The following is a 20,489-nucleotide window of genomic DNA, read 5'->3' as shown; positions in this document are numbered from 1 at the left end:
GTGGAAACACTCGGTATAGCAATAAACAATTCTAATGTTTAACAATTAAACGTCTTTCTTTCTACCGACTTAGTTAAATCGTGACACAGTGCGACTAACTAGGTCAAAGACATTTACACACACAAATGTAAACTGCTGAAATGTTTTTTACCATTAGACCAATGTAAATAGTTTCTGTATAAATAGCATATAAATAGTTAAATAAATCAGTCTAATAGACCCATTGCATACGCATCGCGCACCCTAAATGATTCGGAACAAATATATACTACAATCGAAAAAGAACTCGCTATAGTTTAAGCCACGAAATATTTGAGACTAAACTTATTTGGCGAAAAGTTTAATAGTATTACTAACCATAAGCCTCTTCAGTGGTTGTTTTCACTTAAAGAGCCAAATTCTACATTAACAAGACGGCGAATCAAATTAGAAGAGTATGATTATGACATAAAATACAAAAAAGGCAAATTAAACTCAAATGCTGATGCGCTTTCCCGTACATGTACTTACAAGAAATTATCCGAAATTTTCACCAAAGTAAAACTAATCATCGTGCTATAGATGAGACGGAACACAAAATCAAAACCATATACTATTGTCCGAATATAAAAGAAATCAATTCAAATCTATATAAATGATATTTGTCAACAAAGTAAATATAAAAGAAATCCTGTTAAAATTCAAATGAATGTTGCTCCAACAGCAGCGAAACCATTTAAAATAATTCACATGAACACCTTTACATTAGAAAAATCAAAATTCGGAACTAACTAAATTACAACTTTCCTCAAATCAGTTAACCGTTTCACTTACCCTTGAATATATTTACCAACTATCGAAAAGTTAATAAAAATCGAGTGCTATATATATAACAATAAAATAACTTTTCTTTTGCATTTACCTGTTATGCATCCTTACAGTTTTGACTATTACTATCTATATTCCGTTCCTGTATTAACACATAATCAGTTCAAGGTTACCAGCTGAAAGAATAATTTTATATTCATCATCATCATAAGGTCGTCAGTCCTAAGACTGGTTGGACACGTACCTCCACTCTTTCCTATCCTTCGTTCGCGAACATAAAAGTGACTTTTCTTCTTTTTATTAAAGGCGACACGTCCCTGCGCTATCCTCTGCTTTATATCCCAATTACTCCTTCCGTCCTGACTTATCTGACTTCCTAAATATCTAAAATGAACCACTTCTAATTTTTGGTCTCCTATCTGTATTTTCACTCTTTCCCTACTTTTCCTTCCCTTGCACACCAATATTTTAGTTTTACTTTTATTTATTTTCATACAGTACTGATCTGTCAGTACCGCTTTCATTTCAAGTAGCGATGACAGTGTGCATTCCTGTCTGACTCCCTTCCTAATATTTACTTCTTTACGTTGCAGCCCTAGCTCTATAACTGCCTGTTGCTCTTTATACAAACTAAGTATCACTCTTCTATCTCTGTAACTCATACCTACATTTTTAAGTATTTTTAACATCTTGTCCCATTTAACATTGTCAAAAGCTTTTTCTAAATTTACAAATCCTATTAAAATAAAAAAAAAACGAATTGTACTTTAAATTTCAAAACGACATTTGCATCAAAATTATGCCACAATTGTACGTATGTAGTCAAGTTAACATTCAAGAATATAAGGGTAATGGTCCTTGTGAAATACAATTGTTGAGTATGAAGAACACTAATTCCTGTCGACAAGCAGTAATCAACATTTCAAAATCAATTATTAGACCAATGGAAGAATCGACCCAGTAGATTGCCATGTTTCCCAGAGAAGAAACCATCAATCAACTTTTTAACTCTACGGTTCATACCTTATTGATATTCCGTTTAATTGTGAAATAAGTACCAGTTAAAGAAGAATAATAAACAAAGAGAAGTAATCAACCAGAACCAACCCGTGCTTTTTCCACAATTAGAAAAAAATAAATATTGCACACCAATCACGGGGAAAAACCGACTTCGACCTACACCAGATTAATTTGGGCGGACTATCTGAACTAAAGAAGGCAATAATTGAAAATCAGCTACAAATCTCGTTCAACAAACTGGAACACATCTTTAGTGTTACCCTGTATGCTTTTCTCGCGATAACAGGTTGTTTATTTTGGATACAAATGAGTACCAAAAAGGAATCAAAAATGGCTAACGAAGCAATAACCTTGGAAAACTTTCAACTACCTCGTTGCACTCCGTAGTTGAAACTTCGCGGGAAGGAATTATCTCACGGTTTAATACTGTACACCTGTTATTACATACATATTACATGCATCACCAAATCATCATAGTAAAAAATGGTTTTAAACATGATTTTACTAGACAAGTTCGCGGCCCTTTCGTAGACTGTCATATTCTTCAAGAAAGGGTTCATTTTGAGAAAAAATGATTAAACGAATAAAGCTCGTCAACTGATAAATTAGAAAGGTTTCTAATATCTACCTGTTTACGACAATTGTCAATAAATCTCAAGACGCAGGCCGTTAAACGCCTTAACCGGTTTATATTTGACCCGACTCTGTCAACACCTCGTGTTGTGGCATGAAGTACTCCGGAAGCGTGGTGTCATGTGTGTTTATGATGTCAGTTATGTGACCCAGGCGCTCGTATTTATCTAAAAAATCCGTGTTTGAGCTTCGCATTTGCTAATAGCTTTCTTTCTAGAGCGATAAACCATTTGATTGCGACATCGCGCGAGTTGTCTAGTGATTCTGGGGATTGCTTAAGAGGAAATTTGACTTCGAATCTGCCACTGATATGAAAGGATACGTTTTCAACGAATGATCTTCGCACATTTGTTCCTTCGTTGAGAATTGGTTTATGACTGTCAACTTCTTCAATCTTCCAGAACTTCGAAAGTTGATCTTGTGTTCGAAGTTACGTTACATCGTGTGATGTCATTTGTAGTGGAAAGAGGCCCAGCTACGGTCCACCTAATCGTGTATTTTGCAATAGTGGATAGGCAAAATCTAGATTAATCCTGCCAACTGATAAAGGTTGCCAAAATTCATTCACTCCTATTAAAATGTTTACGCTTTGAGTGATATGGAAATTAGGATCAGCTAATTTGATGTTAACCGGAATAGTAATTTGCTGTACATCAAATGTAAACCGAACGTTATACGATCTAAGACGACGCAAGCCAAATTAAACGAAAATGGATTGTAAATTGAGCATATGTTTACGTTACACGTGTTATTAGCATATGAAATAGATTCACTTATGCCTGGTGGAAGCGCACCTGTACCTTAGCTGTCGAGAGGAGAGAGCTTTGCGATATTGCCGGTGTGCAATTAGACGATACTGATTCGATATTTGAGTTTACCAAAACATTAGGAGGTTTTTTGATTAATTTTTGTTGATCAGAGCTTCTTTACCACTAACCTTGCACCCTGATCAAGAACACTGCTATCAGAATTGATTGCGTTGCACGCAATTCGTACATAACTGCCAATCTTTGACTTTCGATACTCTCGTTCCCGAACGAACAATTTTAGAACATCTGCGCAACTGAATAACCTATGTTCGTTTTAACAGTTTATGCTCGAATATTTTGGTGTTGACGAGGTGTACTCTTTGTCGGTATCAGTAGTACCAATTTTTCGTTTTTCACTGTTATTTTTGAATTTCATTTCACACACACCATCGCGCGATACTTCAATTCGCTTAATGTAACCCCTTTTTATTAGCTCGCGTTCTTTCCCACGCTTGCGCAGTAGCCTCGTCTGATTTGCTAGTCATGACGTAAATAATGATGGAATCCTACGACTCGGTTGGTTCTCCTAATTTCTTGAGCATTTCAAAAGGTTTCGACAGTTTCTCTTGTATGTAAATCGCGAATTTTATTAGCTGATGTTATTAAAATAGATTCGATATTAAAAATTGCTTTTAAATAGTGTTGAATTAGTAAATACCCATTGTTGTATCTGTCGCAAAGAGTATTCCACGCAGTCTCGTAATTATCCGCGTTGAAGTCGATTTCCTCTAGTACTTGAGGCGCAGTACCACATTTAGAGGCTGTTAAATAGTGAAATTTTTGAATTTTGTCTATGTTCGTGTTATCGTGTATTAGGGACTAGAACAAGGAGCGAAACTTGAACCATTTATTGTATGTACCATCGAATTTGGCCAATTGATGTCCGGTGGATTTATTTCCTTGTTATGAGTCGAGTCAACAGACGGTTGCTCACTAGACACATTTGATTTGGCACACTAACCATTTTGCGTGTAACTTTCAAGCATTACCTTTGCTGTGACAATAAGCAATGAAATTTATTCTCGAATTCTTCCCGTATATTATACTGTTCATTTGGTATCTCTGCTAAACATTCAATTTCGATTTGAATGTCATCGAAATTAGCAAAAATATTCTCTGCTTTGGTGACTCGTTGCTCGAGTTCGATGGTCTTGTTACACGTTACGTCATCTTTTTCAAGACCTTCAAACGATGCGGCGAATTTGTCAAGCTGCGTTAATTTGGCTTTGATTGTAGCCCGTTTTTTTGGTTAAGAGCTTGAGATTATCACTAGCTTCGGTCATAGTGAACTTAATTCGAAACAACAACAAAAATCGCAATACAATCAAATACAACGAAATATGAATTATTATGGAATATACAATACACAAACCCCTAAATCGTAAATAAACGCATGCATGCGAAAGAGGCAATATTATGAACAAAGGAACAGTAGTAGTACAGAATGGATAGACAGACCTCATACACGGTTAAGGCACTGAACTCGTTTTTCCTTTCTTTAAATATTTATTAACAAAATTTTACACCCTCTGCTTACAACGACATTCTGCTACTGCTACCTACAACATACTAACTAACTAAAAGATAGTCGCTCTGACCACAGAGAAAAGGGCTCGTACACCATATATTTAATACTCCTATATTGTTAGTAACCCTGCTTTCACACAGACGGTTTTCTAACGGCAACCGTGCCGTGCCGTGCCGTGATTTCATTTTGCTTTGCACACTGTTTTACACGGGTTTAGTTTTGTTTTGATATGTGACCAAAATGGACGAAAGAAAAAAACGCATGTTGTATATATATATGGCATAATCGCAGAAAAACACAAAAAACAAGAAGATTTTGGATTCATCCACTACTTGAAAACAGACAATTGATGGGTGAATTTGTAACGTTATTTCATGAGCTACGAGGGGATAGCTCCAAATTTTTTAATTATTTTCGAATGTCCATTAGGAGTTTCGATGAATTATGTGTAAAATTGCAAGATGATTTACAAAAAGAGGACAACTTGTAGAACGAAAGAGGTAGCACCTAATAAGATAGGAAATTTTTGAAGATAAAAAATACTAATAAATAGAATGTAGTCCCAAATCACCGAAGAAAACCTATCGTAAAATTGTAATTAGGAAAGGATGCTAACTACGGACGGCATGCAGTTAGTACGCGAAGCTGAAGTATTGATAGGGATTACTGGAAGGTACAAGTAATAAAAGTTATTGATAGCGATAGAATTGAATATAAGACAATTTGAATACACTGTTTCAAATATTTTCACAGAGAATAATAACAATAGAAAGACAGATACAAATGAATTCAAGTAGAAATACTTACAAAAGGGTGTAATATAATATTTAGTCAAATATATGTTTTAAATTAAATATAGCGGTGTTATTATCCGCCACACTATATAATTTCTTCTGTTAACTGCACAATTCAGAGAGAAAAACGATTCTGAAAACAATTTTTGCCGTGTGAACACACGGCACGTGTGAATGCTTCTATACACTTGCTTGTCTCACTGTTGCCATGCACGGCTACGGCGTCGTGCCGTTGCAGTCCCTATGCCGTGCTGCGACGGCAGCCGTGAACGGCCACGGCAAAAAACCGTCTGTGTGAAAGCAGGGTAAGGGTCTGGAAAGGGACAAAACCACTACGGTGCAGACATATATGTGTCTGTCACTCTCGTGACTACTTCGAGTATTACGCGCATGCTCAACAAGTGAACATGCCTATAAGCGTGTATCATTTACCCCCCCCCAAACCGTAACGCGGAGCGCATAACGGGTCGAGTAGTCTAAAAAGAGATAGGAGTAGTCGTTTGCTGTCTCACTTACCTCGTGACATTGCCACTTACGGGCGCTAGCAATATAGGAGTAGTATAGAGGTATAATTTTTCCCAAGTCAACTGAAATATATCATAATAAATAAATACACAGTAAATACATGTATATATATTTAAAAATTATTATATTTTAAGACTAATTAAATTATACAGGGTGTAACAGAATTAGGTACCGAGCTATGGAGTGTATAAAATAAATTTAATAAACAATCGCACTGAAGCCGAACCTCTACGTGAGTTAGCTAATGTTAGATACTAAATAAAAGATAGGCTAGAAAAAGAAACAGTCAAAAAAATATATTAGGTGAAACCCAATTTGGTTATAGGAAAGGAGGGGAACTATATACGCAATTTTTCTATTAAAAAATATAATACAAACATTGATCTGAAGAAAAAAGTTTGTGTGGTATTTATTGACTTAAAAAAGGCGTATGATACATTAGATACTTGGGAATTGCTAGGCACGTTGAGAAAGAGTAAAATTGAAAAGAATCCAATTAAAAGAATAATAAAATTATATAGAGAAACATCAGGGGTGATAAGATTAAATGGAAGAGAGAGAGAAAGAATTTAGGTGAAAAAAGGAATAAGACAAAAGTGTAAGTTAAGTGCGCATTTATTTAATGTATATAAGTGAACTAGAGCAATAAATAAGTAAGATAAGGGAAGGGGGAGTAGTAGTAGTAGTAGTAGTAGGAAGGAAAAAAATTTGGACCATTACATACTCGGATGATATTGTTTTGATATCAACCAATATAACGCTTTTGAATGAAATAATGAAAGTTTTAGAAAGATATTTCGGAAAAAACAGTTTAGAGGTAAATACAAGTAAAACGAAATTTATAGAATTTGAAGAAGTAAGGAGTAGGAAGAGAAAAGAAAAGAAGGAAGTTAGAAGAAAGGGTGAAATGATAGAGCTTAAACAAATAAACGTACTAAAGATATGTAATCTGGCGAAGACGGAGGAGGCGTATGAGTTAACGGACGTGTTTTATTATTGTGAATAGATTAGACGTTCAAAATACAAGGGTTTGCCGTAATTTTTCCGGAAGAACATTGTGAATTTATACGTAGGATTTCCATGATTATCTAGAGATTAATCGGTCGTGTTCGTAGTTAATAAGAACTTATTTGGTATGTCGCTATAGTAGACATTATATTAGAACGTCAGACTATTTCTTGACCTTCGAAGAGGTGGATTGCTGATACATAGGCGTATCTTTGGTAGTCACAGTTGCACGATAAATACTATGAAGAACTAGAATAAAATTAGGAGACAAGAATATGAGAGATGAAAATGTAAAAAGAAAATAGAAGATGAAAACTGTTTAAGATGTGAAGGGGTGTGTCAACAGTGATTTCATCGAGATTGTACACAGATAACTGCTACGGAACTTAAGCTTGTTAAAAAGAATAGTCAACTGAAATGGATGTCTGGTGACTGCAACGATCAATATGTTCAGCTGATTGACAACTCCAGGAAAAAAATTATGAAGCAAATATTGGACACCATAAAAAATACATTATATGAAATAGTTACTAGTAAATTTGAATGAAATTATGAAAAAAAAAAGTTGATTGGTGCTCAAGCGCAGACAAATCAAAGGAATCGAAAGAAGAAGTTATTATTGTCTAGCCTAATCAAACTAGCGAAACAACAAAGACAGTATGTCAAGAGAAGATAAATGCTACTGAAATGAAGGTTGGTTTTAAAAACGTTAGAAAAATAAAAAATGGTGAAATTGCTACTACATGTAAAAACAAGGAGGAAATGAAAAAAATAAATATGGAAGTCAAAACAAAAATGGGAGAGGAAATGTACGAATTCCTGAATTTTGCAAGCCAAGAATAAGGATTGTTACGTGAAAGATGAAATAGAAAACGAGGAATTAATAAAAGCAATACAAAACCAAAATCCTGAAGTAGTAAATGATGAGTCAGAGATGACGGTAAAAATAAATAAGGAGCTCAAGAAGACACAAATGTTTGTAATAGAAATGGATTCAATTAGCTTTAACAGAGTGATGAAAGAAAGAAGATTAAGAGGCGACTTTGTACTCTAAATGAATACTTAGGGGTGTATAGGTACATGAATTGTTATTCTTATGAGCATTGTAATAATAAGTGTAATAAGCGAAAAAGATGTTTAAAATGGAGGGTCATATGGCGAAAAATTGTAAGGAAAAAAAGTCAAGCTGAATGAACTGTAGACAAGCAAATGAGAAACTAAAGCTAAATCTGGATGTAAACCACAACCTGCTAAATATTGAATGCCCGGTGTACCAAAGAAGGTTAACATAAAGAGAAGGGCAATTGTGTATAACAGTATATAGCCACCACAGAAACAAGAAAAATTCAGTAATAGGGGGATAATAATATAACAGAAACTAGTAGCTAATGGACACAATAGTAATAAGGAGTGTGGATGAAATAGTGAAAAGCATACCTACTATTAATGGATATGAAATGAAAAAATTTGTTGATAATGCAAAGCTCAGTATGTTTAAGAAGGTAGACAAAAAGGAAATTGATAAAATTGTAAATAATTTAAAGAATACTAGGGGATCAGATGGTATTAGTAGTGAAATTATGAAGAAAATGTGGCCAGAAGTTGGAAATAAATTTATACTGATAATAAAGGATACAATCGCTCAATGAAAGATACCAAAGGCATTAAAAACGTCAATGGTTGTTCCTTTAGCTAAAGTAAAAAATAATATAAAATGGAAAGATCATAGGCTTATAAATATTCTTCTACAACAGAGAAAATTACTGAGATCATAGTATTTGAAACATTTATAGAATATATAGAGAATAAAATTTTGTCTGAATACCAGTCAGGTTTTAGAGAGAGGCATAACACAGAAACGGCAATCTAATTAATAATAGAAGATCGGTTAAGAGCAATAGATAAAGGCGAAGGAGTACTTGCTATATTCTTGGATTATGGAAGGGCTTTTGAGACGATAATTAAAGATGATGTACAACGTAGTTGGAGAAGTGTATAAATGACTTGAGAATAATCTAAATGATATACAGAAAGCTAAATTTAAAATAATCTCTTGGAAGATAAAAAAGATAATCATGGTATTCTAGAAGGAAGCAAATTAGGACGCTTATTGTTCATTTTGTATATCAATGACCTGCCACGGGTAATAAAACATTGTAAAATTCATATATTTGTTGACGACATTTTGACTTATGAATGGGTGACGGAATACAAATATTTGGTAGTCATTATAGACTATAATGGTTCGAATTTCAAAGAGCATATAAACCATATTAATAGAATAATAGCAAACAAATTTAATTTAATACATACCTAGGTTAAGAAAAATACTTTCTAAATGAGGATAAGGAATATTATTTAAATTAACTATAATGCCTCAATTACATTACTGTTCAACAGTTCTTATGATGGTAAATAAAAGCGAAATATTAACTTTACAAATAAACATTAACAAAGGTATGAGAGCAGTTTTTAATAGAAGGCGATTTGAAATGTAAACATGTTGAAGAAAATAGGATTGTTATCGGTAGAAGATGAAATAAAAAGGGATGTATTAATTTTTATATGTAGGATAGAAAATACAATGGTACCGGAATATCTTGAAGAATTAACAATTTCATTTGGAAAAAGTTAGAAGTAGTAAAGAGCAGAAAACTGTGTTTTATAAGGAAATTAGAATGTGTAACAAGTTGCCATATGAAATTAAAAAGTGAAAGTCAGTTGATAGATTTAGAGATGTACTTGGTCGAGTAAGAATCAACAGGAGGATTTGCAATTATATGTTTGATTTCTTTTTAATTGTATAGTGCTGGTTTTTATGCGATTGAAACGTACAAATATTTTGTTTTATAATGTTATTTTGAACAATTGTAAACGTTTATGTAATTAGCCGTAGACTATGTGATATAAAACAGTACAATATATATACAGGGTGTCCAAAGCAAACGGGTTTCTATAATAACTGCTTTATAGTTGAAGATATCAAAAAAAAGTTTCTTACAAAAGTGCTAGCATATAAGTATCTTGGTATCCTACAATTATTTTCGATTATACAGAATGTCTCATTTTTCCTGGAAGCTACCTAACTTCATTTTTTCCAATCGAATGCCCCATTTTTTATTGCATTTTTGAATTTCTCGTTAAATTTAAATACCCCTTTGTTAACCATATGTGATGTCGAAAATGCATCAATTTCCATAAAATTCGCACTAAATCACTAAATAGGCGGTTGCAATACTCTGTGCTACTTTCAATATCTCCGAAATGAAAATTAAAAGAAATAATTTTAAGATATGAAGATACTTATGTGGTAACACTTTTGTAAGAAACTTTTTTGATATCTTCAACTATATAGCATTTATTGAAGAAACCCGCTTGCTTGGAACACCCTGTATATGTATATAAAATAATAGTGAGAAAGTACATATAGTTACTCAATTGGCTAAAGCAAGGGACTTATTACGAAGTATTTGGGAGATAAGGCAAAGTATGTGTAGGAATGATTGGGTTAGGAGGAAAAGATTGTTTGATGCGACAGTTAAAAGTATAGTCTCTTATAGTGTGGAAGGTAGAAAAAGAAAAAACAAGTGGAAGGCATTTACAAAAAATACATTAAAGTATTAAGTTTAGATAGAAGTACACCGAAGATCATGCCAGAAAAAAAGTATGTAGAGAGAATCTTGAAACTCGGATTTAAAAATAAATATGATAAAGAAAGAGAAGAAGCGTTAAGAGAGCTAAATATAAACCAAGGGCAGCTGAATGAGTAGGATAGAATGGAAAGGTATGTCGAAGAAATAGTAAGGGTGAGATGTAAAAAAATTATAAGGACCAAAAATTGGAAACTCCTAAGACTGGTTGGAGATTCTTGTTATGGGTGCATTGGCAGGGATATTGGGAACAGGAATTTTTCAATAAAGGAAAAGATAGAGACGTAAGAGCAAGGTTCAAAGTAGGAAATGAAAAAAGAGGGTGTAGGTAAGTATTGGTTGAAAGAGGAAGAAATGAAGTGCAAGATATGTGAAAGAAGCGAAGAAACATTACTGCATGTACTTGGAAGTAGTGACGTAAGTAAAGAGCTAGAAGAATGTAAGAGTATTTTTAATGAAAGTGAAAATGGACTGATCCTTTTAAAAGATATTGTCATAAAAAGGAGGGGGAGAGCTTTAAACAAAGTACAATAAAGACAAGTAAATAGGAAATGAAAATATTAATACATTAATTGGGAGGTGTTTGTTCTTGAGGAAATTTTTGTCTTAATTAAACACTTGCTTTTAAATTGACTATTTATTTACATATATTCAAATTGAACGTGTGTAATTTAAACTTAAAAAACAGATAAAGGAAATTAAAGTGGCTAATAATCAATGAAAATGAATCTCTTTTTTCTCTCTAGTTCTTGATCTCTCTAAATGAACCGATGCAACCCCTTTTATTAAGAATGGTTGACAGAAATCACCCCACTCTTATCATACACAAAAAAAGGTCGAGCATACAATCAAACAAAACTTTCTCTTGCAAAACTGACTCGATAAAAATATATACAATGGAAACAAATAATGGCACTAGAAAGCGTGCTTTTTATTTTCTAGCTACCCTAATAAAACAATAAATTTAAGTTCAATACTACTAATCCTAGCCTAGCAAATGACACTAAAGGGTTCAAGTATATTACACAAAAGAGGTATAAATCTATCTAAAATGAAACTTAAAAAAAGGTTAAATTTAACAAACAAGAGGCATTATATTACACATACCATAAATTAAAAAGGTTAATATTGACAGGGATTGCTAGGCTATATTAAACATTTACAATTTAAAAGAACTTTGCTGCAATGCAGAGCCCAACAATAGATAAGTATAAAACTTAATATTATACGGTGAATACCGAACAGGAGGGTATAATGAAAATTAAAAGTAATTTTATATTTACACTGTTTTTAGTCAGTCAGCACGGTGCTGTACCGGTGCGAAACATGTATAGTGGGCGCGGCGGAAAATAAAAGGTTAGAAGCGTTTAAAATGTGGTGTGGAAGAGAAGGTTAGAAATGAAGAGGTATTAGAAAGAGTAAGAGAACAGAGGACTCTATAGAAGTCACTAAGAAATAGGCGAGTTAGGTTAGTACGGCATGAAGGTCTAGTCAGAGACATGTTAGAGGCAGAAACGAAAGTTAGGAGGGGTAGAGGTAGACCTAGATTAGATTACTATTCGCAAATAGTTAAGGATGTGGGTTGTTCTAGTTTTAGGAAAATGGAAAGATTAGCTCAGGATAGAAAAGAGTGGAGGTACGTGTCCAACCAGTCTTAGGACTGACGACCTTATGATGATAGCGTTTAATAATAAAATTCCATAATTATTATTGTATCTATTTGAACCAATTGAAGTGACTATGGTTCCTTTTATGGTACTTATTACTCCCTCTCTGTTGCTCTATTGCTCTTAAGGTGATAAGTGGTAATTCCCCACCCTTGTCTGAATGTACCCTTTTTGATAAACCGAAAGTTGATACGATTTTTCGGAAGTGATTCGCTATTTCATGCGCAGTTTTGCCTTTTAATACGTAAGCCTGAATAAATTTTGTCAATTGCTCCTGAACAATCAAAATTGTCTCTGTGTCTTTTTGAAGGATAAATTGCAAATGGGTCTGAGGGAGTTTCGGTTATCGTCATGGAACTTTCGTAAAAGCGTCTGCTAGTATTATTTCTGTGGCAGTATTCGCAATTATTTACATAATTTGTAACATCATTTTTCAGGTTCGACCAATTGAAATATTCTCTTATTTTTTTTATGGTTTCATTTATTCTTTTATGACTTCATGCTGGATATAATTTTTCGAATATCGTTTGAGTTTCGTGTTACGTTTACGTGTATGTATTTTCTGATCGTCTGGAAAGTGGAGCTTGTTGATCAAATAATTTATCATTCTTATTACTAAAGTACATTCATTCTCCGATATGGTAATTCGTAACATGTCCTGTGACCAAAGTTAAAATTAATAAAATATTTTCAAACATATCCCGCGGGTAATTAAATGTANTATGCAAATAAAGGGGGTGGAGTGTAGGAGTCCCTTCCTAAATATTATGGATGACAAGCTTCATTGGTCATTACCACTGGGGGTTGTTCTGGTAGAGACAATAGTCCCAGATTTCACCATCTGACCCAGTTTCGAGTGAAAGTTTACATTTATGGGGCAATAAAATGAATCGCTTTGAGTCCTCGATGGACCTGCACATTACAAGACATGAATTTATGACACCCTTCTTGCTGTCAACCCTGACCAATTTGTTTACCCATCCATAACACTATTTTACGCATAGGTACTAAAGAAACCCTTCTCGAAATCGAAACAAAAGATTTTGATTCTTAAAGAAACTATTATTTCAAAAAAGCAGACGTTAAAAAGAAACTGAATTTTGAGTGAAACGAATTGATGAATAGGACTCGAACAGAATTGTTATTATCAATTTTGATTCGAGATCAGGTGTCCGCATTATTATTAAGCAATATTTTTTTATGAATAGCCTCATAGCTGTACTTTTCTAATTTGAGCCTCCAGAGGACAGCCCAGAGCAGGGCTCTTTAACATTAATAAGGGCCTATGATTTGCTCCTTTTTTTTGCTATACATACTATATTACTACTACTACTTATACTAATGCTCGAGGAGGGGAAATCTTCAAAAGACACCTCCTGACTAAAACCTCTCCTTGAGCGGGGAGATAAACTCTGGGGGTTGCTCATCCCCGGGGAAAAATTGGAAGGCTGGTGATTGGGGATAGGGTTGAGATGGGAAATGAGTTAAGGGTGTGGGTGGAAGGGAGTATTGGGGGGGAAACTGAAGTAGGTGGTCCACCTCCGAAGTGCTGGATGGACACTCGCGCTAAAAAGCGAAGCTAGGAGATTGAAGTGAGCGAAAGAGGGCGGCTCATTGTAGAAGGTGACAGCGCCTTCGGAAACAGTCGTTGGGTTTCGGTGCGGGGTTGGAGAGTGCCGAGATGGTGGGGTTTTGGTGGCCTGACGCTGAGGCCCGGAGATTTGCCGTGAGTGTGATTGTAGCCTCGGGTAGAGAAGGTAAACCGGTTTCAATCAGAATTTGGGTGTTTCTGATTAACCAGGGGTAGTTAAGTGCGGAGCGAAGAATCCGCATGTATGTACCTTGCAAAGGTTTCAGGCGATGGGGAAGGGCGCAACCCCAGACGGGAATGGCATAGGAGCAAATGCTCCTGATAATTGCGTTAAACGCACGGATTTTGGTCTGTTGGGAGATGGTGTTATTACGAAAGAAAGGTTTAAGTGCGATGAATGCACCCAGAGCCTTGTTACGGGTCGCTTTAATGTGGAGCCGTCAGTTTAGGTATCTGTCTAAGACGACGCCTAGGTAGGCGACGGAACTGCTTCAATTAATGGGGCGGTTGAAAATGATGGAGGAAGGTTTTCGAAGCCTACGAGAAAAGAAGATTGCCTCCAATTTGGTCTCGTTAATGAAAAGTTTCCATATCCGATACCAGTTTAGGAGCTGGGGCAGAAAGCTATTGATTCTTGCGGTGTATTGGAGAATGGTACTTGAGGAGTTTATAATAGCAATGTCGTCAGCGTACAGGGTAGTCAGAATTGAAGTGTGGGAGGGCATGTCCGCGCAAAACAGGTTAAACAGAATAGGGGATAATTTGGAGCCTGTGAGGAAGGACCTGATAACGCCAACTAGAAAGTGTGGGATGTTAAGGGCCAGTTTGGAAATAAGGCCTTCGTGCCAGACTCGGCCGAAGGCTTGTTGGACGTCAAGAAGAAGCATGGAAGTGTGACGCCGCTTGTTAAGGTTGTCGAAGATGTGTTCGGTAACACGAAGAAGTTGGTGTCCGGTGCCGTGTTGCCTGCGGAAACCGTGTTGAAAATCAGGGAGAAGGTTGTTTTACTCCACGTGGTCTAAGACCCGATCGAGGAGAATGGATTCGACTACTTTGCTCAACGAACTGATGGCCAGGCTGATGGGCATGTAGCTTCAGGGAGAGCTGAGCGGCTTTCCTTTTTTGGGGAGACAGATGACAGTGGCTTCTTTCCAGACCAAAGGGAAGTGGTGGAGCCGCATGATGGCGTTTGTGATGTTGCACAGTGCGGTTATGTGCTTTGGTGGCAGGGCTTTAAGGACTCCGTTAGCAATTCCGTCAGCGCCAGGGGCTTTTCTCTTTTTCAGAGATCGGATAATGGGAAAGATTTCGCGTGGGGACGTGTGTTTGAAGTCGGAATTCAGGGGAACGAAGTTCTGGGAGACGGCTTTGGTACGCTCGTGAAAGTCGGCAAAATCCACTGGAGACATAAAGAGTCTGCGAAGATTGCAGCTTTTTCTTCTTCTGAAGAATAGGTGGAGCAGTTCTGTTTTAGTGGCGGATATTGGAGAGCTCTGTTACGAAGAGAACGGATCACTTTCCAAGTGCTTCGGGGGTGTGTTTCTGCCTGAACGATATATTCGTCGAAGGATGCGCTGCGGAATTCGGTGAGACGAGTTTTTAGTTCTTGTTGAAGGGCGTTTACCTCTGCACGGTGGGCGGGGATGCGGTGTCTATTCCACAGATGTCGGGCCTTGTTTTTCCTCTTAAGGAGGTCAAGAATGTCTGCTGGGAGGGTTCTGTCTTTGGTGAGCGTTGGGGGAGAGGTAGTGGAGAGATCGATTGCGCTGGTAATCTCGTTTGACAGGAGATTCACAGCTTCGTCAAGTTCCGCTGTTGTGCGAATTGGAGTGCACTTGAATGAAGATGTTTGAAGGGTGTAACGAAGGTGAAACCAATCTAGTGACGTGGTTGGGTTTGGGGGTTGAGGATTGGGCGGCCGAATTCAATAAGGGCTGGAAGGTGGTCCGAACTTAATGCGGCTAAGATGATAGGATCGGCGGAAGGTGTAACATTTTTTCGTGACGAAAATGTCAAGAATGTCTGGGAATTGATGGTGGGGGACAGGGAGGAATGTGGGGTCAGAGGGTGTTTCAATAGTTGTGATGGATGTGGAAAAGTGCGGAAAACAAGGAACAACTTTTGGAAAATTATCAGTTAAAAGCGCAATATTGGGATCCAGATCTCGTGCCAAAATACTGTGAAAGTTCAGTGAAATGCGAATCCGACATCCACAATGGCTCCTAGGACACGAAAGGCGTAAGTTCATCACCCTAGAGACTAATGTCTACAATAAAAGAATACTCGAAAACTGAGGGCAGCGTAAGTCCAAAAAAGTCTGCAGTGATAATCCCGAAAAGAGGAAAATTAACTACCGCAGCAAGTCATCAAAAGGTCTGCAGCATTAAAGATATTGTACAACAGTTGTCCTCCTATATTGCAAATCATATTAGAGGTAAAAACAACGAAACATGGTTACAAGCTAACGCAACTATTTTAAATTACATTACTAAACCTCCTGACAACTACCAAAAGTGTTCAAATTCTTCATCAAGTAATTTTCCACGACCTAATTCAAATAATAACCCTAGTAGAGTACCAAATTTACCAAGACCACCCAATTTGCCGAATAAAACGAATCCATTTAATAGATATGACAGACAACTGTCAAATTTTTATCCAAAACCTTCAACTGGCGTTAATAATGCAAATATTCAAAGAAGAAATGACACTTCAGGGAGAGTAAACTTAAATGGCAATAGCAATAATACATCACAAAATAGAGCTCCTAATTATCAGAACAACTCAAATACGATAGTCAAAATGTAGATGAATATAGTGTTTCAACAGATGAGAATGTTTCAAATAGCGACAGCGATTGAGCACAAGAGAATGGATGTGACTACCAAAATTTTGAAATTATCCAGACTTCGAAACCATTTAATGTTACAACGGATGCATCAAACGTAGGAATAAACGCAGTTTTGTCACAAGGACCTATTGGCCCTGACAAACCGATTATGTACGCGAGTAAAACACTTAATAAACACGAAGTTAATTACATTGTAACCAAAAAGGAGTGCTTAGCTATAATATGGGCTACCAAAACATTTAGACAATATAGCTACGGTCTCAAGTTCAATATAGTAACAAATATAATAACAAACAAAATTAGTATGATAGAAATTAAAACTAGAAGAGTTTGATTACGATATTATGTATAAAAGAGGTAAAACTAACACAATGAAATACGATCTTCTATCGCTGTTTAATAACCCAGGAGACATAGCGCAACGTGAATTTTTAGATATAGATGAACTTGATAAGTTAATACCGCTAAAACATTCTATATCGTTAGAAAAGAGAGGGACAACATCAGCTAGGAAGCCAAAAAAAATGAAAGTAATTTCGGACATTCAAGTTAGACCACACTGTATAGGAAACGATAACTTTGATCTCATTTCTTTACCAAGAACATCCGAAAATCAATCCACTGTAACTCAACATTCTCAGGCGGAGAATACACAAGCGACAATATCAATTACTGACAAGCTTCTGAATCAGTTTAAAGTGCAATTAAATTCTGTATTTAATAGTGAAGCGTTGTTACATAAAAACCCGTATTTTAACAATACAAATTATCTCATTCATATAACAGAACAAAACTTCGAAAATGAAATAAATAACGTATTAAAAGAATATGCAAACCCGAACATTATAAATGGAATTTCAGCACAATCAGAGGAACTTATAAATATTTATCGCCAATTATTACCCGAAATTTCGACAACTCAATAAAATTTCAGTATACAAATAAAGTATTAAAGGACATAGACGACATTAGAACTCAGCGTGGTGTAATGAATACCTTACACACAAGTAACCATCGGGTATCGCAGGAATGATATGCAGAAATTAGAAGGGCGTATTATTGACCGAATTTAGGTAAAGATTGCCAAAAATTTATAGGTGAATGTAAGATATGTCAAATGGCTAAGCATGAGCGAAATCCAGTGTAATACAAACTTAAAACAACTGGTACACCTAATGAATCTTTTGGAACAGTACACGTTGATATTTTTTCGGTAAACGGAAAAAATTATTTAACGGTAATAGACTCTTTTACGAAATATTTTATGTACAAATCACTCATGTCAATTAATATACCCAACATAGCAGACGCATTGATTAATCTTTTCACACGGTATAATATGTCCCGAATCCTCATTAACGACAATCAGTTTGATAATTCATTATTTTCAGAATGAATGCACATGCTCATGATCATCATTTAATAACACCTTTACACCAGAACAGCAACGGTATAATAGAGAGAGTACATAGTACAATTTTGGAGATAATGAGAATAACTAGCGCAAGTAGAAATAAAATTCTTATGAATCAAAATTTCCAGAATGCAGTTATTATTTACAATAGATCGATACACTCCCAAACTAAATTTATACCAATTGAACTTTTATACGGACACCTTGAAAATAAAGACTTAATTGATGTCTTTGATGACAGATTTTATTTCGAGTATACAAGCGAGGTATACGAGAAAGTTAAAAAATTTTATGATATTGTAAGAAAAAGTGAGGAACAGGTTAAACAAACTTACATGGATAGGAAAATTANATTTCCATAAAATTCGCACTAAATCACTAAATAGGCGGTTGCAATACTCTGTGCTACTTTCAATATCTCCGAAATGAAAATTAAAAGAAATAATTTTAAGATATGAAGATACTTATGTGGTAACACTTTTGTAAGAAACTTTTTTGATATCTTCAACTATATAGCATTTATTGAAGAAACCCGCTTGCTTGGAACACCCTGTATATGTATATAAAATAATAGTGAGAAAGTACATATAGTTACTCAATTGGCTAAAGCAAGGGACTTATTACGAAGTATTTGGGAGATAAGGCAAAGTATGTGTAGGAATGATTGGGTTAGGAGGAAAAGATTGTTTGATGCGACAGTTAAAAGTATAGTCTCTTATAGTGTGGAAGGTAGAAAAAGAAAAAACAAGTGGAAGGCATTTACAAAAAATACATTAAAGTATTAAGTTTAGATAGAAGTACACCGAAGATCATGCCAGAAAAAAAGTATGTAGAGAGAATCTTGAAACTCGGATTTAAAAATAAATATGATAAAGAAAGAGAAGAAGCGTTAAGAGAGCTAAATATAAACCAAGGGCAGCTGAATGAGTAGGATAGAATGGAAAGGTATGTCGAAGAAATAGTAAGGGTGAGATGTAAAAAAATTATAAGGACCAAAAATTGGAAACTCCTAAGACTGGTTGGAGATTCTTGTTATGGGTGCATTGGCAGGGATATTGGGAACAGGAATTTTTCAATAAAGGAAAAGATAGAGACGTAAGAGCAAGGTTCAAAGTAGGAAATGAAAAAAGAGGGTGTAGGTAAGTATTGGTTGAAAGAGGAAGAAATGAAGTGCAAGATATGTGAAAGAAGCGAAGAAACATTACTGCATGTACTTGGAAGTAGTGACGTAAGTAAAGAGCTAGAAGAATGTAAGAGTATTTTTAATGAAAGTGAAAATGGACTGATCCTTTTAAAAGATATTGTCATAAAAAGGAGGGGGAGAGCTTTAAACAAAGTACAATAAAGACAAGTAAATAGGAAATGAAAATATTAATACATTAATTGGGAGGTGTTTGTTCTTGAGGAAATTTTTGTCTTAATTAAACACTTGCTTTTAAATTGACTATTTATTTACATATATTCAAATTGAACGTGTGTAATTTAAACTTAAAAAACAGATAAAGGAAATTAAAGTGGCTAATAATCAATGAAAATGAATCTCTTTTTTCTCTCTAGTTCTTGATCTCTCTAAATGAACCGATGCAACCCCTTTTATTAAGAATGGTTGACAGAAATCACCCCACTCTTATCATACACAAAAAAAGGTCGAGCATACAATCAAACAAAACTTTCTCTTGCAAAACTGACTCGATAAAAATATATACAATGGAAACAAATAATGGCACTAGAAAGCGTGCTTTTTATTTTCTAGCTACCCTAATAAAACAATAAATTTAAGTTCAATACTACTAATCCTAGCCTAGCAAATGACACTAAAGGGTTCAAGTATATTACACAAAAGAGGTATAAATCTATCTAAAATGAAACTTAAAAAAAGGTTAAATTTAACAAACAAGAGGCATTATATTACACATACCATAAATTAAAAAGGTTAATATTGACAGGGATTGCTAGGCTATATTAAACATTTACAATTTAAAAGAACTTTGCTGCAATGCAGAGCCCAACAATAGATAAGTATAAAACTTAATATTATACGGTGAATACCGAACAGGAGGGTATAATGAAAATTAAAAGTAATTTTATATTTACACTGTTTTTAGTCAGTCAGCACGGTGCTGTACCGGTGCGAAACATGTATAGTGGGCGCGGCGGAAAATAAAAGGTTAGAAGCGTTTAAAATGTGGTGT

At 35.2% G+C, this 20,489-nt stretch overlaps 1 protein-coding gene across 8 annotated transcripts in view; it reads left to right on the top strand.

Moving 5' to 3' along the window:
* Positions 1-20,489, top strand: part of LOC108741884 (WD repeat-containing protein 19) — a 132,300-nt gene that overhangs the window by 29,692 nt on the left and 82,119 nt on the right. Inside the window, exon 1 of one of the 8 annotated variants that reach the window (XM_018476853.2) lies at positions 18,829-19,525. The exons of the other annotated variants lie outside the window; for them this stretch is intronic. Within the exon in view, the coding sequence (XP_018332355.1) occupies positions 19,506-19,525 (20 nt within the window). The 5' untranslated portion in view covers positions 18,829-19,505. Of the gene's footprint in view, positions 1-18,828; positions 19,526-20,489 lie in introns of those variants that run through there. 8 annotated transcript variants of the gene reach the window in all.

This window comes from Agrilus planipennis, unplaced genomic scaffold, assembly GCF_000699045.2.
Source record: "Agrilus planipennis isolate EAB-ADULT unplaced genomic scaffold, Apla_2.0 scaffold55, whole genome shotgun sequence".
NCBI classification, from domain to species: Eukaryota; Metazoa; Arthropoda; class Insecta; order Coleoptera; family Buprestidae; genus Agrilus; species Agrilus planipennis.
Note: the sequence above shows the minus strand (reverse complement) of the source record. Positions and strands in the feature narration are given on the sequence as shown.